General features: G+C 37.0%; 1 protein-coding gene across 2 annotated transcripts in view; it reads right to left on the reverse strand.

The window, feature by feature from the left end:
* Positions 1–11,821, reverse strand: part of hpse2 (heparanase 2) — a 54,910-nt gene extending 43,089 nt beyond the window's left edge. The window contains exons 1-3 of one of the 2 annotated variants that reach the window (XM_056760582.1): positions 11,458–11,821; positions 8,949–9,103; positions 8,278–8,439 (exon numbers count right to left, since the gene is read on the reverse strand). In XM_056760582.1, coding sequence (XP_056616560.1) covers positions 8,278–8,439; positions 8,949–9,103; positions 11,458–11,708 — 568 coding nt within the window. In that variant the 5' untranslated portion in view covers positions 11,709–11,821. Of the gene's footprint in view, positions 1–8,277; positions 8,440–8,948; positions 9,104–10,764; positions 10,895–11,457 lie in introns of those variants that run through there. The other variant, XM_056760583.1, reaches the window with a different exon arrangement.
* Positions 11,822–12,573: the final 752 nt, after the last annotated feature.

Raw genomic sequence — 12,573 nt, forward strand, 5'->3', positions numbered from 1 at the left:
GAAACAAGAGCAAAACTTTGGAAACATTTTGGAGGAACACCTTGCTGTCATCCTCATCACAAACTGTCTGAAGATACACAATAATAGTACGAAGCATCAATGTCTTGCATTCAAGTTGTACTTTGGTATGTGTAAGGTAAGTGGTCACAATCATGGCTTGGCTCTCAGTATTAATCTTAAGGGAACAAGATCCCATTTATGAAAATGTTAAATCAGAATTCAACTCAGCTGGAAGCACTTGGATGATTTATGATCCCTGACAGGTGTTGCAGAAAAAGCGCAAGTACTGACAAAGACAATAAAAATGAATAATACCCTCATAACAGGTGGTCTATTTCTGACTACTTCTTTGCATAATTCACATATCTTTGGGCAGTTTTAATAAATTTCCACAGCAGACCCACTGAGTGTGGTGTCTCTGTTCATCCCAAACCGCCCAGGGAAGAGATTAACAGCTGTGCATTTAAAAAATAGTCCAGAAGGAAAGAGAAACTCAATATACTTTGGAGTGAGCCACAAATCTCTCCTGCCTCTCAAAACTCATCACAGAACACGAGGAGAGCCAGAAGCTTCTGATCAGCCAAAACGTGAGAACATCAGACTGACATTCACTTGCTTTAATGCACTTTGACCTGTATTTGACATAATTATAGTTGCTGTGAAAAATAACTATTTATTTAGTCATTTAGCAGAGGCTTTATCCAAAGTTTATCCAAAGATGTATATCATTCATTCATGTATATCATCAGTAACATTTTATTTCGCCCTAAATATTATTAAAATTTGATTATTAAAATAAATTCAACAAATAAAGCAACAAAAATAAACAGATATTATAATCATACATTTAAAATATTAAAACAAATTAAAGCTGATTCAAATTTGTAATAAAACTGCAGTAAAAATGAAAGGAAAATGATTATCCTTGTTTGGGTTGCAGTAAAATAATGTCGAACTGACATTTCCGGTAAAATAGTACCTGACAAGTCAACTTATTTTTGCTTATTTTTAAACAAAACAAGTAACATGTTGCAGCTTTCACATAAAAACATCGCACACGTCTCTCTTAAGGTTGTAAAAGCTTAAATTTTCTCACCAAAACAGGTATTTTAACAAGCCAAACCCTCTTGAACAATACACTTTAATGCACATGTAATTCTACTAGAGAAAGTTCAACACAAAGGGCAAATTTGTGGTAAAACCAGATGGTCCTTGGAACATTAAAACTAGTTAAATCAATGTCCAAACAGGCTAGGGGCGCTGAAGCTGCCAGGTGAAATCACCACGGTAATATATAACCAGACTTCACCTCATCTAATGCCAAGCTGCCACAACAATCACTTCCTTCAGTCCTTGTGATGTCAACTATTAACAAAATCTCCAACGGTGCTAATTCCTTAAAAAGAAGTGAATATAATCATGCTCTTGGGAAGGCTCGTGAATATCTACTGACAGCTTAACAGCCAAATTAGGGAAATGCTACACGTCTGCTAGTAATGAAGGACGTATGTTTTGACAGAGCAACCGAAGACTCCATGTTGGTGAGCTGAATGTTAAATGAAAGGCTAAGTGCAAATATGAAGAATAAGATTTCCAGAATTGTGTTCAAATTTCATTCACATTTATGCATTTGGCAGATGCTTTTATCCAAATCAACTTAGAGTGCATTCACGCTATACCAATATCTGCAGTCTCTCGAATCCACAACCTTTGGGCTATACAGTCAGGAACGATAAAAATTTAAGTGGACAGTTTGACAGGAATCCAGCATACAGTAAAAACAGCTTGTTTGATTATGATCTAGAATTTGCGCAGATTTTAAATAAATCGTAATAATTGTGTGTAAAAAACATTTCTTTATTATAAAGTATTTACAATCTTAAACATTCTTTATGTTTCCTGATAAAAACACCATTTTGAGAATCACAGTTTCTAAACTGGTGTTAGTGGCAATTAAGTAAGAACGATTTTTAAAAATGATTTAATCAAAAGTTTGTCCTGCTCACGCTACACCAGTGACGCCCAATGAGATTCTGCAATTTTTTACGGTGGTTAAGACAAAAGATTGCCGACTTGTGCAGTTCAATTCTTTTTTAAATTCGTAATGGTTTTAGTCATGTCAGCACTTGAAACATATGCAGTGAATCGCAGCTCTTTAATATTTGTTTATCGAGGGGTGTTATTAAACTACCTACAGCTGCCACGACGCAGTTCTCATGCACAATAAGTGCTATTCTGATGACTCATATGAAGATCAGTATCAAATGAATGCACGTAATGAAAAGGAAATTTCACGGACAAAAAGCTTCCTCATGGGTTAATCAATCGCAGGAAAGGGAACTCCTATGAAAGGATTATCGTGGATTATCATTTGGGATTTGTGTTTACATGGCGAGATCAGGCAAATAACTCCAATGTCTGTGATGCTGTAAAAGCACTAAGAAAATGTAGACTGATGTGCTGTCTCTTGTCATTAGTGTATACTTCAAGAAAATGCATGGTTTTCAATCCATGGTGGGTGATAAAGAGACTAACCCAACTGCTGGTTAAATTAACCTAGAAGATGTCCATATTTGACCCAACCATGGGTTGAAACAACCCAGAATTTGGGTCTAAAACAATACATACATGTATGTGAACCCAAAAACAAAATTACTAAAACTTTGATTGAAACTAAAAAGTTAAATAAAATGGTGACGAATAGTTTAGTTTTCAGAGCTGTAATATAACTTTTAGAAAATGAAGGCCAGATTATATGCAGAGACGTGTGATGTCATGTGATCTCTATAATGAAACGAAAACCTGCATTACTTCAAATAAAAGTCACTTCAAATAAAACTGTTTGCCAAATGCATGTAGTGTAACTGCTTCATGTTTTTCCTAACCTCTTTGACTTCCACTTGGAAGTTGTGAAAAATGAAAGAAGAGATCAGGTTAATGTTTGTGACTGACAGTCTCGATTCAGCTATTGTGTTCTATGGAAGGAAGAAAGGAGCGTTTAGAATAGGGGCGTGAATAACAAGGATATTTTATTTTTTTAAGTAAATAACATCTTAAATAACAATGCTTTTGGGAAACTTGCAATTCAGATTATCGACTTTGACCGTTTCTTCAATGTAGGCTACTTATTCTTATGAAGCCTGGGAAACAGGGCCCAGATCTGATACTCAATTTTCACAAAATCAATTTTCACGCTAATATCAATATGAAATTAGATTTGTGTACCCATGTCCGCTCTATCCAATTATTGTTCAAATGTGTTTTCCTTGAACATTTAGTCACAGTTATTTTCATTATTTCGCAAATCGTAAATATGTTTCTTCTTTCCATGTTTCTACTCACAGATTCGTTTGATGGCTAGTTTATTACAAAATTTGGCAAATTTGAATGCCAATGTACAATATAAATAACGGAGACGGACTCACGCGGCCTGACGGTTTCCCGTTACGTTTAGAAGATGTCTAGGGCACATTCAGTCTCCATAAACTTCTGTTGTGACACCTTTTTCTTTTTTCTGTTTACTTTTGGTTTTATGCTCATTTAAAGAGTTGGGTTTTGAGTCACGGTTAGCAGTGATGGAAACATTCAGTCTGTTACAGACATACGTCTCTGTCGTAATGGTTATTGACTAATTTCTGGGATTTATCTGTCCGATTCTAATGGTTTTCAGGCAGAATGTTATTGATCTACCTTAAATAATACCTCACAGACCATAAACTAGTGTCTCTGCAAGACACTACATTTGGCGTTTATGTCGTTCGCCATGAATGAAGGTCAGAGGCTGGTAATGTCAATAGCAATGTCAGTTCTTCTGGAGAACATCATGCGTGTGCATATGTAGTTTGCATTACAACGCATAGAAATCCAGAGCAGTTTCGATCTGTGTTATGCTCAGAGATAGGAACAAAACTAGTGCTGCTCTTTTGCAGGCAGAAACATCTGTCAGAGCCTCAGATCCATCATTAGCACAATATTCTACGTGCACTTACTGTGTTTGTGTTGAGTGCACACATGTGTGTTTTCACCGCTGCTGGGGGAGGGGGGAAAGACTCTTTGAGTCAATTTAAGGACATCCTGACAAGAAGAGAAATGACTGAAGAAAGACCATTTGATGACTAGCAAATAAAAATCTGCCATCCGGTATTCATCAAAATACTCAAGCAATTGTTTCAATGAAATAAGCCCACGACTTTGGAACAAACAGGACGAAAATCAGTTCCGGGAGCCAAAATAACATACAACGTGAGCATAACTTACATCAAAGTTAAAAGATGTCATCGCATCATGATATCCAGCCAATATCTGCAGCTACTGTAAACAAAAATAATTGATTTCCTGAACACTCCCCCTGCCTGTCATCGGGTGGGCACAGAGATGGTTCCGCCCCCAAATGCACACCATTCATTGGGTTGCTGTGTTGGGCTGTTCGAGATACTCAAACAAACCAAGCAATGTTTTTCTAGTACCACTACCGCAGAGCCGAGGTGTTTACTATACTAATGAGTTTAATTTACAGACACAATCGGATTAAACACTTTTAAAAATGAAGGTGCTCCTCGATACCATAGAAAAACCTTTTTTGTCTATATGGTTTTATAAAGAACATTTAACACCCGAAAAAACTTTTTGTTTCACAAACACTCTTAAAAAAGGTGCTTCAAAAGGTTCTTTGAGGCCGTAGAAGTACCTATTGGTTCGTTAAAGAACCTTTAGCATCTGTATAACTTTCTGTTTCACAAACAGAGAAAGATACGGTTCTTTATAGGATCTTCTTTGTGGACCCAAAAATGGTTCTTATGTGGCATCGCTGTGAAGAACCTTTTAAGCATCCTTATTTTTAAGAGTGAAGGATTCTCTGTGGCGAAAAAAAGGTTCTTCAGATTAAAAAAGGTAAGAAAGAGATGGTTCTTTAAAGAACTTTTGACTGAATGGTTCTTTGTGAAACCAAAAAGGGTTCTGCCTTGGCATCACTGTGAAGAACATTTTAAGCACCCTTATTCATAGGAGTGAATTTCTCTTTTCATATGAATCCACAGAAAGTATTTAAACATCAAAATGTCCTGTTGAAAATGTGTCCTTCACCTAACAGCGTTTTCCTTTCAATCACCATTTTGAGAACAGCAGACATGCAGCTAGCGCTGCTAAAAACCAAGGTCTAAAGGCTAACTGTCAGTTAATAACCAAACCACCCTAACTGGATAACTTCCTGCCATTTGTCTGAGCAGAAAAGCAAAACGGCCAGAAATAGTTTTAAACATTGCAAACGAGTTGCATTTCTTTTATTAATCATTCTCACACAATGCTTTGGGACTGATCCAAAGAGACTGATCCAAGAGGTGCAGCGTGACTACACGCTACATATCAGTTGACACTTCATTCAATTGAGAAAGTTCCAGGAAGAAAACTGCGCATAAGTCATTTGGAAACCTGTACTGCGCATATTCATCATATTGAATGTCACCTCTTACTGAATGATATATGCATCTGTATCAGGGTTATGAAAAAACTAACCGTTGAAATACAATTCTGTTACACATCCAATAAAAATTTGTGCAACGCTAATAAACCAGTCCATTAGTCTGCGGCACAAATACATTTCTTGTAATAATATCTAAGCATCCTTAAAACAAGACACATTTATTTGAGTAATAGATAATATGAAGCTTTTAGAGAATACATCATTACGTTTCTTTCTAATCACTTTTTCCAAACAGTTTTTACTGTATAGGCATAACTCAAAATTTTCAATCAATTGGGGAAGAAAATTTAGTGTCTCAAAACAAGCGTCTATAAGGGAAAATTTATCCAAAAATTCTGCGCATTTGCAAAAATTATTTTATCATTTATTCATGCTCTTGTAATTCTTTGTAGTACTTGTATGATTTCCTTTCGTCTGCAGAAGACGAAAGAAGATATTTTGAAGAACTTTGTTAACCAAACAACACTGGACCCCATTGACCTCAATTGTATGGACACGAAACCACTGAGACATTTCTCAAAATATCTTTTTAGCTTTCCACAGAATTTAAGTCATACATTTCCATAAAAGCAAAAGTTTTAAATGATTGTGAATAAATTATAACAGAATTTGTATTTTTTATTTTGGTTAAACTACCATTTAATTTCATCACAGGGAACAAAAATACTATATATAATTGAACCCAAATGCACTTTAGGACACTTTGGGTAAAAGTATCAGCCGAATACATAAATGTGCATTTAAAATTTTAAAGATGCTTTAATATTTACATAAACAAAACAAAGCAAGTAAATTCTGACAATGCAGTGCAAGGTAAACTTAAGCAACACACAGAAAAGTGTAGTCTAAAAAAAAAGTCTAAAGTGTAGTCAAACTGTAGTATTTTGAGAGCTTCAAGTGCACCGACCTCGACTTGTCTCAGATGGTTTGCTTTATCTAAACTGGACTAAACTGTAGAGAGTGTAGAGGTGAAAGCTAGCATGACCTTGGGCTTGTCATTCCACGGTTTGTTTTAACAGGCAAAGGCCTTTCGCGCCCATTACAGATAGCTCTAATGAGAAAGGGTCAGAAAAGCCGACCTGCGCCGAGTGGAAATGGATGAGGCTGGGCTGCCTTCCCACAATTCCCCTGCCACCTGCCAGGGTCTGCGCAGGGGTTCGTCCTGATTGGTTACAGGCCTGTCTGCTCTTCTGCACCCAGGTGCCTTTATTCTCACCAATCCGTTATGCACACGACAGGCGTTTTCTACAGCACACATGCTGAGATCCAGAGAGGAAGAGATTCCTTTCCAAAGTCAGTTTCACCTTCTGTGCTTTTAACCCGAATTCCTATTTTAGCCGTCCTGTCCAATGCAGATTTTGAAAATGAAAGTTACAAAAGTGCTGGGTTTGGCAACATAAACAATCTAGTATATCTGACAGCTAGACTCAACAAACAGCAGTTTAGACATTCTGATCTGATAGCAGTAAAGTTTATATATCAATAATACAACGACCCGCATAAGAACTCACACGGCGTCTGACACAAAATTGAGTACGATCTTTCCACAGTAAATCTGCTTTGAACAAATAAATGATCTCTGGCTGGCTGTACCTGATGGTCTGATTTTAGTCCACGTTGAGATTACTGCATAGACTGTTATAATAAAAAGTAGTGTTTATGCAAAAAAAAGGAAACCTGTCAGAAAAAAAAACTAGGAATGTTTCTTAGATCCCCTCACGGTTTTCTGCAGGGTGTTGAACGTGAGCCGTTCCAGAGGTGCTCAAGAAAAAAAGAATAACCAACAACTGCGCCTCAGCAACAGATATGTTCCATGCAAACAAACAAAATGTATATAATACATATTTACAGATTTATGCTCGTACATATGCCAACAAAACACACAGCCGACCCGATTCCAAGTTTCGCTAACAATTGCACAAAGCTCTCCGCTGTACTCTGCATTCAGCAAACTTTGTTCCTTGAAGAACTAACACGAGAGATTTTACAAAGTGTCATTTTCTGAAATCATTGTCAGCTGTTGTTTCTATTGGCCCTATAGTGCAAGTCATCATTCAGCATCATTTTATCCTTGATCTGACACTTTTTGGTACTACAAAGGTCTCTGACAAGCCCTTAGAGAGTTCTGCCTTTCAAACAATTATTTCCCCAAAAATGATCTGAACATTTGGGACAACCTATGTGTATGGAAGTCGAAAATCTGAAATTGGACACTGGATTTACAAACAGGCAAAGCGCAGCTGTTGAAAATGATCAATAAAACCATATGTTTGGCTGGTTGTGCGCTGGACTGTCCTATCTCTCATCGTTTTAAACTCATGCCTTTTCTGGAGCGCGCAGCACGATCACCAGGTTTGTTGGCGTACCTGTGGTACCCGTGGCAACGAAATAAAGAAACAAATCAGACCTAAAGAAATGGATCTGATAAATTCAGATCATCATGCCAAGCGGGCCCTGTTCATCATTGTAAAAAAACAGCTTAGACATTGAACTGATCCATAAACACAATCCCTTCAAAAAACAGCGCAATTGTGCTTTACATGATGAAATATCACATCATAAAACAGAAAATGAAAATTACTGGTGACACTTTCACTGACTATTATAGTTTGAACTGTATAATATAATCCTTTTCCAAACTCTGTGCTCTCTTAATCATATTGACCACCAGTCACCACAAACCAAATCTATTTTAATATTTACTACATTATTTACCATGGTGAAATTGACAACTATTTACATTCTTCTCATGCTTTACAGTGTGAGCTCAATGTCTGCATGTTGTTATAATCTCCTACCTGTTAACGTAACATCGCTGTAGATGTCAGACAGCTGTTCTTTCAACAAGATCTGCTGCACCTGAGCCGCTTTCTCGCGTTGCAGTTCCAGCATCATGTCCGGGTGGCTTGCCAGTCTGCAGCCCTTCTGTTTGTCCAGGGCGAAGTCACTGCGCACAATGTCTGTGTGGAAACCAGGGGGATGTTTCTGGAGTTTGTGCTGTCTACTTGTGTCATAAATGTGAGGTCAAACCGCACCACTCCAAGAGCAAATGCAACTATGCATGTGGGTTGATGTTTACCACATATTTAAACTTTACAGTTTCTCACATGCATATATAAAAAAAAAATTGTGCAGACGTTTAATTGAGATGCACTAAATAAATGATTTTCTGATTATTTTCCATTATAATGCAGGTTTTTCCTAAACCACTCAAAGAGAAGCTACAGAAAGTGCCAACGTAAAATCAAAAAGGCTTGTAAATTGCGCACATATTCTGACATTCTAAACAGTTTCTCACATGCATATATAAAAAAAATATTTGTGCAGACGTTTAATTGAGATGCACTAAATAAATGATTTTCTGATTATTTCAAACATTTTCCCTGTACCCAATGAATGTGAGTGTTTATCAAATTTTCTAGCAACAAAAGATTGTTGCCTCATTGAAAATGACCAAAACAAACCTCACCATCTTCATAGTTTTTGAGGTAATAGTCCGGTCCAGGCCCTCTAAACTTTGCGAGATTCTTCAGGTTATGAAACTGAAGAAAATCGGTCCGCTTGCCCCCAAACCTCAGATAAGCTGGAGAGAGTCCCCGAGCTAGAGTGACCAACCTCTTGGAGCTGTGAATACAAAAAGATGTAAATCACTGCAGATGACAGATACTATCCTCAGAGAAAACCATAGGGCAGAAGTGCAGTAAAAAGCGCAGGTGTTACCTTAAGGAGCCATTTGTACAGACCTAACCCCTAAAATCCCTTTGAATAACACAGTCTCCTTTTGTGCTCATTTTACTATCCAGTTCCAGATGAAAACTATTTGGACCTATATTCTTTAAAGTGTTATATTAAAACTATGTAACGTTTCCCACAACATGTTGTTGGATGATAGATTTATGGGTTTAGTTACAAACCCTTTGTTTGAGAAAAGGTACAAACACTAAATTGTGTATATTTATGCCTGTCTTATTTTTATTTTTACAGGGCTATATCTTGACAGCAGATGTTGATGGTAGTCATGCAGACCAGAACAATGTCACAATAGCTTATATCAAGGGTCATGATAAAGTGTATTTGCAAAATTATTATTGCTTTTGTTGAATATATTTAGACTTGCTTCAATGTTTTTAATTTGTCCCCAGTGATCTGGTTTAAATATTTTTTCGGAAACTCTAAAGCAAGACTATAAAGTCCAATAGACTGAATAAAACATAAGTCTGTTTCAGAAGGCAGTTTTTCCTCACACTCACTTAAATTAACACCATTTTATTTCACAAACATTGTTCATAGCTTTTCCATTATAATGCAGGTTTTCCTAAACCACTCAAAGTGAAGCTAAAGAAAGTGCCAACGTAAAATCAAAATGGCTTGTAAATTGCGCACGTATTCTGACTTCAAATCCTGGCATCGAATAAGAAAGTAGGCCTAGTTAAAATGCTTTACTATAAAGTATACACTTTGATCATTTATTATTATAAAAAGTATTCATTGTTTTGAAATGTTTTGTGAAAATCGCAGAACTATTTTTTTGTTGTGATGTGTATAGGCCGAAATGACAAACGCGTTTCTCTCATTTACTGTCAAATCGGATGTTATTCATACCCAAAGAGACAAAGGATGATGTGTAAAGATATGTAGCCTAACATAACATTATTTGGGTAAAGTCTGAAATGCATATTTAATGACAACAAGGGCAGGCCATAAACATTTTTGCACATAACTGAAAAAACATAGCCTACAACAGAATAATAACGATGAGAATAGCACTAAAACATATTCGTTATTGTAATTAATTATATATCATTTTATAAGTTATTGCAATTGTTAACGTTATTTTTATTATGTCTATCATTGTTCCTATTCTAAACAGTGAGTGGATATTAAAAGCTGGCCTAACCAAAATAAATATAACCATGTTGCAAAAGTTGTTTCCAAACCAAGGTGAAAAAAGTATTCGTATTTCTGTGAGAAGTGCAAAGCATCTAAAACATATTCTTCTGTCCTGCTCTCCCTTCATACTGTGTACACAATGAAACGAAGGGATGCTGTGAAATGTGTAGCACACTTGAACAATCTGCCATAACACACCGCGCACAGTAAACTACACAAATGCAACCGACGTCAAATAGCCACGACAGCAGATTTCGACTTCAAACTTTGATGGGACATTTAGAAAATGATATTCATTCTGTTCTCACCCTCACTATTAAAATACTTATTCGATGACGCAACCATCAGATCGAAACATATACAGCGTCTCTTTGGGGACCGCAAAAGGCACTTACATTTCCATTCTCCGTATGTTTTTGTGTCTTTTCTCCTCTGGGGGCTGGAACACTCAAATTCACTTCCAGGTCAAGCCCTGGTGTGCAAATTAACACAACCATTCAAATCTGGGCGTATGTTAAGGGTCCATGCTAGCGGTACACAATATTTCTAAAGTCTAAGTTGGCATGTCGATTATATGATCATGTGCGAGTCTCACCCCACAACACATTTGCACTGGAGTGAATCGTATTGCTTAATTTGGAGCATTGCGAAGTCAACTTACATTATAGGCGCTTTTAACTTACGCGTAAATTAAATGTTAAAATTGCCTGAATATAGGGTTATAATAATAACTGCATTAATATGCAAGATATGCAAGTTAAATATATCTACTGGTTATTTTATAGAAGGTTGATTTTATGTTCACCCAAAGAGCGCAGTCAGCCATATTATCCCGTGGAAATAAGTTTAAAGAGCAAAAGTGATTGGTCGTGCTTTGAAAAAATACGATTATGTAGGCTATGTTAGACAACTGTATGAGCTATATTAGATATCAATATTAGGTGTTGGCAATTGCAAATGATCGGACATACTCTTTAATAACGTCTGTCAACATAACTGCGCAATGTAAAGGAACACAGACGCAGCAGCATCACCAAATGTATTTTAACCTCAGGATGCAGAGGACAGAATCATTAAGCCCGTCATACCTCAAAAAGTCAAGCCAGCCATCCTTAATGATAGATGGATCCAACTGCAACGAGAGGAAATTGTCATTCAAAACTTTCACCGGGCTTCGCGTATTCACGTCCAGTAAAATTAAAGTTCTCTCCAGAAAGCTCTGTCTTTTCCCTCCGGACACGGGTCTCTTGTATGCAGCGGAGGAGGAGATGGGAGACTGGAGTATCAGTGCCAACCACAGGGACGAGCCGAACACTAGGCAGAGAAACTGCCTGGGCATCTTCTGTCCTCGAGCGCCGAGAGGAGATCCAGCAGAGATCTCCTTATGAAAACCGATTGAAGAGCACCTGAAATGTATTTATGCCCGTCCGTGAGACAGGATACGTGTCTGTGGCCAAATTCGCTGCTGTCTCTTTTAGCCCCCTGTCCTGCGCTGTTTTGGAGTTAGCTGGGGTAGACTCACGCCCCAGGCAGGGCCAGCCTCCATCACACAGCTGCCACCGCACCGCCCTCTGTAGTAACGCAACAGCTCTTAAAGGTAAGACGACTCTTATTTAACTTAAGGGTCTTTTGTATGGACGTACTTATGATGAATTGTGTCCGCGCATTCTGGGAGAAAATATGCATTTACTATATTTCACGAAAAAAGCTCTATCAACATATTGGAATAACAATTATTGAAATGAGCTTGTTTTGTGCAATTTCAAATATGCTATATCATCATTTTAAGAGGCCTTGAATAGCCCTTCAATTTGTTAAAGCGTTCAATAGGTCAGTCATTTGGACAATATAATAAGTAAAGCAACATTTTTAACTAATTTAAAAAAATGTTTTTTCTTATCCAATATCATTGTTTATTTTTTCTTTATTTAGTTGTGAGCGGTAGGCACTGCAAGTAACAGGATACATGTTTTACCACTTTATTTTACTTTTACAACCCTGATGTTATATTCGTTTTTGATAGCCTATGTTTATAATGAGAATGACTATCGCATGGATTGTCAGATAACCAATGCGCAGACCTAAGAAACATTTTAAACTATATAAAATGAATAGCGTATTATAAATAATTCCAGATGCACATTCATCTACATTTCATACGCAAATAAGTGTATTTGTTTTAGACTATATATGGTGATACGCAT

The sequence above is a fragment of the Triplophysa dalaica genome, chromosome 11 (assembly GCF_015846415.1).
Source record: "Triplophysa dalaica isolate WHDGS20190420 chromosome 11, ASM1584641v1, whole genome shotgun sequence".
Classification (NCBI taxonomy): Eukaryota; Metazoa; Chordata; class Actinopteri; order Cypriniformes; family Nemacheilidae; genus Triplophysa; species Triplophysa dalaica.